Source organism: Amphibalanus amphitrite, unplaced genomic scaffold, assembly GCF_019059575.1.
Source record: "Amphibalanus amphitrite isolate SeventyFive unplaced genomic scaffold, NRLGWU_Aamphi_draft 000635F_arrow, whole genome shotgun sequence".
Classification (NCBI taxonomy): Eukaryota; Metazoa; Arthropoda; class Thecostraca; order Balanomorpha; family Balanidae; genus Amphibalanus; species Amphibalanus amphitrite.
Window position 1 is genome coordinate 387807 of NW_024882129.1, and position 10193 is coordinate 397999.

The 10193-nt window shown below is 47.1% G+C and overlaps 1 protein-coding gene across 4 annotated transcripts; it reads right to left on the reverse strand.

Annotated features, from left to right (window-relative positions):
• Positions 1–496: 496 nt before the first annotated feature.
• LOC122363699 (transcriptional adapter 2B-like) lies at positions 497–9372 on the reverse strand. Of its 4 annotated transcripts, none has more exons than XM_043333241.1 (11): positions 9135–9352; positions 7883–7980; positions 7073–7132; positions 6597–6738; positions 6143–6375; positions 5800–5875; positions 4036–4333; positions 3645–3741; positions 2448–2491; positions 1727–1982; positions 497–1374 (listed from the first exon to the last, which is right to left on the reverse strand). In XM_043333241.1, exons 1-11 carry the CDS (start codon positions 9139–9141, stop codon positions 1192–1194), a joined length of 1494 nt encoding a protein of 497 aa, XP_043189176.1. In that variant the 5' UTR covers positions 9142–9352; the 3' UTR covers positions 497–1191. The 4 variants fall into 4 exon arrangements, 2 of the variants coding, with proteins under 2 accessions (XP_043189176.1, XP_043189174.1); XM_043333239.1 differs by having other exon boundaries at positions 7883–7983; positions 9135–9327; XR_006253410.1 differs by lacking the exon at positions 2448–2491 and having other exon boundaries at positions 7883–7983; positions 9135–9372.
• Between the last annotated feature and the right edge of the window lie 821 nt (positions 9373–10193).

Below are 10193 nucleotides of genomic sequence, written 5' to 3' on the forward strand. Positions count from 1 at the left end.
AAATGGATCTGCACCACTGGGTCGGATGCTGTCGATCCTGTCGGAGCTTTGGCTTACTGTTGGGACTTGCAAAGGAGAGACTTGGATCGGCCCTGTAGACTTTATCATTATCTCCCCCTGACCTATGCTTTACGCTACATGACAAGTGGCAAGACCCTCAATAGTCTATACCAAGTGGTAGACTGAGAAGACTCCCAGCCTTTTAAGTTTTACCGTCTACCACCCGGGCCACTGTCAACTATAAATGTAATTAAACTGAACTATGCATCGTAGTTCAGGTGAATAGCTCCGCCATTTTAGTGCACGCGTGGTGGGTAGCGTGCGCCCCTGGGCTTGGAGCTATAGCTCTTTACCGCGAGCCCCTGCGACTTGATGAGTGCCTAGTTAGAGCGACAATAATACTTCACGCGAAATGCGCATCCACTTCAGTTGGCCACTTTCAATAGGTCTCTCAAGCATTGCAAGATGGTCAACGGGTCAATATTACACGTTTCGAGCTTTGTATGGTGTATATTACAAACAACGTGCATAATCTACGAACATCTCGTACGAATGACAACTCTCGGCAAAAATAATGCACAACACAATCACATGATGGAAGCGGGATGCAATGCCACAATGAACTAGACTAAACGACTGGTTCGGACTGGTGCAGTGTGGTACTCTGTAGTTTACACAACTGCCGCCAGTCGCCGCCACCCGCGCACCGTCGAGCCGTCCGCACTGTAGTGTCGCCCGCCTCCGCTGGCGGCGCCACCGTCGCCGCAGGCACCCATGGCACTTTTCCACAGACACCGGATCAGAAAGAACACGGCAGTTGCTGTCGTCTGAGTGAAAGGAAACGGCCGATGCAACCGCCAGGCCACAAAAAAGGAAACGAACAATACCACCAAAAACACAGCACATCGGACTTAGCTCCAAAACGGCCCCAAAGTCAACCCTGGTAGTGAAATTATCCCTACGAAATGAAACTATGCTTTCCGGATAACAGAAACATCAAACAAGGCAAACCTTCTATAAAAAGTGTTTCAAGAAAAGAACCCAGATCCCGATCAGCTACCATTAATACCCAAACACTCCCTGAGCCCCGCCCCGGCCCAGCTATGGCCAGCAGCCGATTCCTCCCAAACTGAACGGGTTAATGGACCACTGACGCCACTCTGGGCCGGAGCGGTCCAGCTCTCCTCTAACTCAGGCGGTGATCCATCCGGCAGTGACCAGGAACGAGAGGATCTGTTTGCGGTGGTGCTTGTCGAGGCCTGTGAGCGCGCGGGGTCGGACCGGATCGCCACGACACCGCATCAGCTGATCGCTGAGCAGACCCGTCTTTAGCGCCACGTAGTTGGCAGGCCGCAGACGGAGGCGGGCGCACAGCTGGTGGAGAGGGAAGGGGAGGGTCAGTGGGCTGTCGTTCGTCGTGATAATTTTAACTGCGGTGAGCTATAGGCACATTGAATTAGCGAGACGAATCATAAGACGATTAAATTTAGATACAAGAAATTAACCAATGGAGTGGAAACAATAAAAGGCAAAATAAGCATAACAGGTTTAGCGAATGCTTTCAAATTAGGATTTCGAACGAAAAATGATGAAAATGCATGACTCAATTCCCACAGCCCAAAATATCGACCTGGCGGATTCGTGAACACCGCACAAAATACATCGGTGGTGCTGATCCGCCCCCGTCAAACCTCCACCTCCTTCCAACCCCGCCGCCATATCTCACCCGTTTCTCGGCTTTGCTGAGCATGTGGTATCCGGCGGACTCGTTCAGCGGCTCAGGCTCGGCGGTGTACGGCGGCGGCGACGGCGGCGACGGGGGCAGCTCATCAGCGGCCGCCGGACCGGCCGCGGACTGGCTGAGACTGCTGCTGCTGCTGTCGCTTGTCGAGAAGCTCCCGCTGAGCGAGGATGAAGCGCCAGTAGCGAGAGTTTCGCTCTTTCTTTCGGGAGAAGCGCAGCTTTTTCTTGCGCTTTGTGGCCTGCAGATGAGAACAAGACAGAGGTTAGCAAGACCGGCGGACGATTCAATACAGTGATGTAAACTGATCGCCAACATCTTACGCATAACGCTTTAAAAATGACGAAATCCATGAAGCGACGGAACACTGGAAGACTCTGGAACACGCTATGACAATTTCTTTTCCTATCTCGGCTCGCACTTCCACTGCCGAGCTCGTCATACAGTCTCGTCTGCGCGCAACTTAGAAACTTAACCACTACCTACTGGATTATGGGTCAAGACTCTTTTACCTAAGTGCGCAGCTACATATATCTTGGGCGGATGCATCATTACGCGTTTTAGGTCCATTGCTACCAGAATTTATCCAATCGCCCATCAGGTGATCGCTAGGGTCAGCGGTTTTTAAGGCCCTCTCTGCACGCGTGGGTTACTGCACCTCGGGCTCTGTATGTGCCTGTGTGTGTGTTGCAGTGAAATCACTCACCCGAGCAGAGGCGCCTGCGCCTGCCGGGAATCTGGATCGTGTGCCTACGAACAGAGACAGGGAGTCCGGCGTCAGATTAACCAGACAGCCCGGCAAAACCGCCAGCGATATGTGACTGCCCGGCCGACTCCGTGACCGTCCTAACGCATCCCGTGACCGCCCAGCTTCGCTTCCTCTCCGTATCCCTCTAATCAGAAACAGACTGCCGAGCAGCTATCAGCTAGTGGTGACGCGAAACTATGCTGCGTGTGCGTGTTTGCCAATACGGCCTATGCACTAGGATATCCACGGCATATTTTGTGTAGCCCGTACTGTAGTAGCAGCACGTACTATGTCGCCAAAGTTCCCTGAGATGTTCCAGTTGCACGTTATTTCAGCTAATGTATGTTTTAGCTGATCCTATACTAAAATGTAAAACTAGCACATAAAACTAGCCGAAATAAGTCGAGAGCGTTCGTACCAAATATGTGTGTTCCGTAAGCTTGTGAAAGTCATTAAAACGGTATCGACCGGATCAAAATAGCACGCAATATTGCAGACGACACTATCGCCAGATTCATTCGGCAAGCTTCATCAGACACGTTCAAAACAATTCGGACCGATCCCACCCAACGAAAACAAACGTTCGAAACAAATATCTGGGTCTGAGCCGAGAATTACAAACAAGGAGACGGAAAACCCTGGTTCGAAATAGACCAATAACTATGGTAATTATCTGTCCTTGTAAGTAGATTCAATGCGCTGTCAATATGATACAGATTATGCGGGAAGGTTGGAAAATAAGTAACTTTCTGTAAGTCGGAAAATCGAGCTATAATCACTCCAAATAGGCCTCTAAGCCCGTGCTCTATTTTAAAATCTACCAATTTCTTGCCTGTATTTGAGCCCACATTTAATGAGTCTGCATTTCGTAGAAAAGGAAGGAAACATTACTCAATCAAAAGTTTGAAGAGTTAGGTCTTTGGATGCGTTTGTTTTAAAGGCAGATGTGATTTATTGTTCCACAGACTCTTCAGCGGTAGTCAACGCTAAGTCCAAGATAAGCTCTGCCAACTACGACAACTGATTTTGTTTTTAACAAATAAATAAAACTAAAAACGGTGTGGAGGCAAAAATGACAATGGCGATCATTACCAACAGCCCAACAGCTGCTGACCACCCCTCCCAGTCCACCTCCCGGTACACCATCATCCGCACCTTTTTGTCCTCGCCTCCGTTTTCGGCGTTGCGCCTGGCCCTGGCGCGCTCAAACTCCACGCAGTCGGCGATCTTGGTGATACCGTTCCGCCGGTACCTGCCGAGGACAGACACAAGAGGTTCAACACACGCAGTGGCATGCTCTTGTTCAACGTCTGCGGACCGGCCGATACGGCATAACTGTGATGCTAGTCAATTGATAGATTTAACCGCATTCTGTTGAAGATAACGGAAAGCTGGCAGCTGACATATGTATGAGTACTGTCTTATCAAGTGGTATGAAGTAAAGCTGGAAGGATTTACTCGTGACTTCATCACAAAGGCTATAAGGGTGAAACGAGACTCGCTTTCCGACCATGACTGACACTCCATGGGCTGAGCTTCTTCTCACCTCATCAGCTCTTTGATCCTGTACACCAGGTCCTTCTCCGCCTGCAGGTTGTCATGAAACTGCTGGTACTCGCTCCTGGTCAGGAACTGGCCGAGAGTGCGCAGCCGGTCGGCCAGCGTGCGGCCTTTGTCCTTCCTGCGGCGGGGCATGCGCGCGCCTCCCGGCACCTGAAGCAGCGCCTCCTTCTTCAGCTCCTCGAAGAACGCCGCCGGTAGCTGGTAGTCGCGCACCACGCGCTTCCGCCGCGCGCGCTCCCGCTGCCGCTGCACGTACATGTCGACGTGCGCCAACTTCAGCGCTGTGGGAGACGCCGGAGAGGTGGTCAGACAAAAGCGAGTGGGCAGACGTCATGAAACTATGCATATGTTGATGAGTAGATATGCAGAGACTCCGTTTGGATGTTCCGGCTCACCTAAAAATTGTCCCAGCTCATGGTAAATTATATCGGCCACAGGGGAGCACTGCCGCTTCAACCCTATTGGCCGTAGTGTCTAACGGTGGCGGCCATATTGCGCAGACCAGGAACCGGCTGCCGCCTGTGTTGAGGAATAGGGAATTCGGGACCTCGATTTACGTTTGCGGCCGCCGCATCCGTTACGTTCAAGTTACGTCGATACGGAACCCGGCATCTTACGCAGAATTGAGTGGGGAACACGATCGTATCTTCAGAATTCCTCAACTTCACTCGCCGGACCTACATTTGCCCCGGCTGAGGGGGTTGATTGAACCCACCTCGCAAATGCGCCGCTAATTAAACTAGAATTAAGCGGTAAAGTGGTCGTATGCGGCAAAGTATAATGCAGAGTGACTGGTAGGAACCCGCTGTAAAGGTCTCAGGTCAACCGGTGACCTCTGAGGTCAGGCCAAGTGATCTAAGGCACGGGTTCGGTTTTTGGTAAATAACTTCGCCAAAAATGGCCGTAGAGCCGCGATTTTGGCACCATCGTGTTCAGCTAGCTCAGGCGCATCGAGTGACATACTTTTTGTTCGGGTCAGGTCAACTTAGGGTGTTGACCTCAGGTCAAGGTCAGGTCAGCACCCCCAGGTCACGAAGTTAGTCGAAAGAGGTCATGTCGCATATCATTCGATTCGGCAGGTCTTCCTGAGTCCATTGGTGGCTTTCCCGAATCGCTAGCTCAATTTGATCGGGAGTTATTGAAGAAAAATTGTGACTTTTGTGACGTCACAAATGACGTCACGCAAGGCCAACAATGCAAATATGAAGCACAGAATCTTGCAAGGAGTGCATGAAATCATGATTCTATATGCTTGAGATAGTTATAGATCATTCTCGGCGCCAAAATAGCAATTTTCATATTTCCCCATTGACTTATAAGGGTTTAACGTATTAGTTTCTTGTATCTGAGGATTTTTTAGGATTTCATCTTGTTCTCCATTCAATTCTGCGTAAGATGCCGGGTTCCGTGTCCACATAGCTTGAACGTAACGGATGCAGCGACCGTAAACGTAAATCGAGGTCCCGAATTCCCTATTCCCCAACACAGGCGGCGGCCGCTTTCTGGTCTGCGCAACATGGCGGCACCGTTGGACACTATCTGGCGGCCGATGCGCCTTCCACATTATATAGTTCAGTGATATCGGCTCAAGGGAAAGCGAGCAAATAGGCAATCCAGTCGTTGCGAATAGGAAAGTGCATCATTACACAATATTTCTATAATGCCCCAAGCTATGTAGTGGTCTGAATATCAGACCGTTCAAAATTAACAAGCTGTACCATGACATATAGAGACCGATGTGACTTACCGACATCAACGTCCTCGTCCTCGACACTGCCGATGTTCAGCTGGGAGACCAGCGTCTCACAGGTGTTGTCGTACTCCTGGGAAACAGGACAGCGATAATTAGCCAGGTGCTTGTAGCACGCAACAGTCAAGCGCTTTCAAAATGTATGTCTGCACTTGTCCAAATACATCATTCACCCGACGCCCTCCTACGACAAATTATCCCGTTTAAAATTGTCTCCACGCCACTACATTCCCTTACGACCAGTTCAAAAGCGTCACCACCTCATTCCCTGACCCATCCATAATCGTTACTATCCCATCATCACCGCCCGTTCAAAATCACCTCCACTCCATCCTCTCACCCGTTCAAAGTCGTCCCTGAGCGGCATGTATCCGAGCTGTACGGCCTGTTCCGGCTCCAGCTGTAGCGGCGCCATGCCCGGTGCCATGGTCAGACTGGGGGAGAGCGGGCCGGCGCCATCAGCCGCCGTGTGGTCCACGGCCACGGGCATCCGTTCCAGCTCGGAGATGGGCGGCATCGTCTGTCGGCCGATCACGCCGTTCACGAAGTAGGTGACGAACTTCTCCTGGGCCTCTACCGGGGGAAAGGGGCGGGGGTGTCAGTGGACAGTGGCGAGGGTACAGCGAGATGAGAGGTTCGTGTAGTGTTGTAGCCCATGGTCGTTGCTGAATCGCTGAATTCATGTATGACTGCCTAAATGACATTGAAATCTCCCGTCCAACATATCAATGTCCAACCGCACCTCCATCTTTCATTCCCCCGCCTCGCGATTGTGGCCATCGCTATGTGCTCACCATCCGGTGTGCGTCGCTCGATGTGTTTGGCAATGTCCACCCAGTTGCCGTAGCCATACTGTTCGATGGCGTCAAGAAGCCGCACGTCCTCCTTGGCCGTCCATGAGCTCTCGCCGTTGAACACGGTAAAGTTGCCCGGGTCCTGTAGTACACATCAGTGAGAGATAGATGGGAAGGGTACTGGATACACTGGAACAGCTCAAGGCTCGGTCTGCTGTCAACAGGCGGAGGTGGAATGATTTACTTATGACCACATTAATCCTCAAGTTATTGGGGTCCCAAGTTAGATGTAAGTTGGCAAAATTGCATCTTTGTAAAACAAAAACTAATTGATCATTTTGTTGTCGGCACCAGGTTGATACACTTGCCAGATTGCATCATAAACCTTATGCAAGTAAGCATTTTATAATAAACAAATATGAAATAACTACCATAAATGCCAGTGGAAAAATGGTGCTTTTGATACACAAACTTACCATGAATTGGTAGCTGTGGTTGTTCTTGTGCTTGCCAATTTCGGCCCCACATGCGAAACACTGAAAATGAAATATTTACATTTGAAACAGGCTGCTGCAATTAGAAAGAAGAATCACATCAAACACTTTCTTTGTAACAGAAATCAATAAAACACATCTTTTTCATTCCTGTGAACTCAGAACCATGAAACATGAAAAGTGCAGAGCTTGTTTAAATTAATTCTCTGCCTGTCAGTCTTTATGATTATCACTAGGTTCTTGATTTGTTAGGCACTTCTGGATTTTTGTGTACCACCCAATTGTGAAAAACAACCATACAATGCAATGTTGCAACCACTTATGGCTGCAATAGTTTTCCAACCATGTGTAACATTTGTTAGGTCCTCTAAGCACAAGAAGAGCAAACTAAAAGCATTTATAGATACATTATAAGTTATAAATGTTGTCAACAGAAACTATGAAATATTGTTGGCTTTTTGGTGCGAATGAAGTTATTCCTGATAACATACTTAATAGCCCAGCTAATAAATCAACCTTCATTTATTTTTCAGGGTGTAGAAAATGCCTTTGAAGTATGTTTCATCAATCTCAATCTTACAGAAGCTAGAGCCTCAATAAGCAAATGACCTCTCTAATTTACACCAGAAAGTTTATGAAACATCTCACCAACTATTCAAGAACTATTTAGGCTAGAAAAAAGAAACCCAAATTATGTACAGAACTGATTAAATGATTAATATTGGTACATTATACATATAACATACATAAAGGAGCAGGACATTTTCTACCTATTGGCCAACTTTTCTTTACCTGCAAGCATAGATCAAAATCTTCACATTCAACACATTTTATCCTCAAGCCATTGATGTTTTCCTGGCAGTAGTTGCAGTGGAACCTTCCAAATGTGTCTGCTGAAAACAGCGCAAATATCAGCCCAAGGTAGTAGGTATGCTCGTCATACATGCTCTAACAACAGGGCAATTTGACAATATCAGACAAGCAATGATCACAATAAAACCATCCAAAGATTATCAAAGCATTTCAAATGTAGCATATCAAAATAAAACAAGGCAAATTGTAATATCACAAAAATGCTATCAAACATCAACTCACAACTGTTAAAGGAAATAGTTCACTTTTTAACATGGGTTTTGAACTGGAATAGCAGTTCCGTAGCCTGGGCTGAGACGAGCATAAATCAGGAGCTTTTACAGCCCAACGATCACCCTAGGCAAAGATATTCTATTTCTCGTCCCGAAAAAGATGTCTTGCGTTGAGGATGTGTGCCTTGCATATATTCCAATCCAGTATGAAAAGAGCATGGGTACCGAAAATTCCAGAAACTAGAGAAATTATCTACGAGAACTCTACTGAGAAATTCTCGTACTGATCAATAAGGACATTCAGCAGCAGCAGATCGCCCAAATGCCGGTGGCCGCGATAATTTCTCTAGTTTCTGAAGAATTTTCGGAACCCATGCTCTTTTCATACCTACTGGATCGCCTGTGCCTTACAGAAACTGAAAAGTTCTTCTTATATCAAAATATAGAAAATAATCTTTTGTTATAAATAGGTTTTATTTTCTTTGCTGATCATTTTGAACATAAAAAATCATAAATCCATTGCAAAAAAAATAATTTCGTAAAAGTGAACTATTTCCTTTAACACTATTGGTAATATAAGCAAAGATTTAAAGACTGAAGGTCTAATCATGCTGTTAGTAGTTCAACATTTAAAGAAAGATGTCTGTTGCAAATATTTCAGCTATTGATAAATCCAAAGCCTGAGCTGAAAACCTCAATTTATCCTTAAAGTATGGCAATCGTAACTAGAAAATATGCGGGGCAAGCAATAAATGAACGCATTTATAACCCAGTATGACACGCTAACAATTTTCATGTAATATAAATATAACATGCTTCATGGTATGCATTACGAAGCAATGTTAATATTTCCTTCAATAATATTTTATATACATTTAAATTCAGTTATTAAAGTTATAAAAGTAACGCGGCAAATGTGGCGCGGTGCCCAATTGCCTTCAGTTTTATTCCCAACTTACCAGCCATTATTCGATGCAACTAAAACTTGAGTTCAAGTAACAGAGATAGCGCAGGAGCATCACACAACCATGTAACAATTATCATCTGTCGACCTCACAAATAAAAACAAATGAGCCAGCCGCGGCAAAAATTATCAACGCGGCGCCATTTTGCGTCTGTAGATCAACATCCCCAGCAGACTACTGCTGTCAATTTAGCAGCACTTTGATTATCCAACTACAGTTTGATATTCAGGGTGCGCCGATTTCGCCCAAACCTACCCCAGGGACCAAGTCTGTCACGCTGAGCACGAATCTGGTGTCAGAAATCCGCTATTCTCAACCGATCACACAAATTTACCGTTTTTCAGTTCGTCCATCTACAGATTGACAAACTCCAGGGGCCCTCGATTTCGCCCAAAAATGGGTCTACGGGACCAAGTCTGACACGCTGAGCACGAATCTGGAGTCAGAAATCCGCTATTCTCAACCGATCACCCAAATTTACCGTTTGTGAGTTCGTCCATCTACAGATTGACAAACTCCAGGGGCCATCGATTTTGCCGAAAAATGGGTCTACGGGACCAAGCCTGACACGCTGAGCACGAATCTGGTGTCAGAAATCCGCTATTCTCAACCGATCACCCAAATTTACCGTTTTTGAGTTCGTCCATCTACAGATTGACAAACTCCAGGTGCCATCGATTTCGCCCATAAATGGATCTAGGGGACCAAGTGTGACACGCTGAGCACGAATCTGGTGTTAGAAATCCGCTATTCTCAACCGATCACCCAAATTTACCGTTTTTGAGTTCGTCCATCTACAGATTGACAAACTCCAGGGGCCATCGATTTCGCCCAAAAATGGGTCTAGGGGACCAAGTCTGACACGCTGAGCACGAATCTGGTGTCAGAAATCCGCTATTTTCAACTGATCACCCAAATTTACCGTTTTTGAGTTCGTCCATCTACAGATTGACAAACTCCAGGGGCCATCGATTTCGCCCAAAAATGGGACTAGGGGACCAAGTATGACACGCTGAGCACGAATCTGGTGTCAGAAATCCGCTATTCTCAACC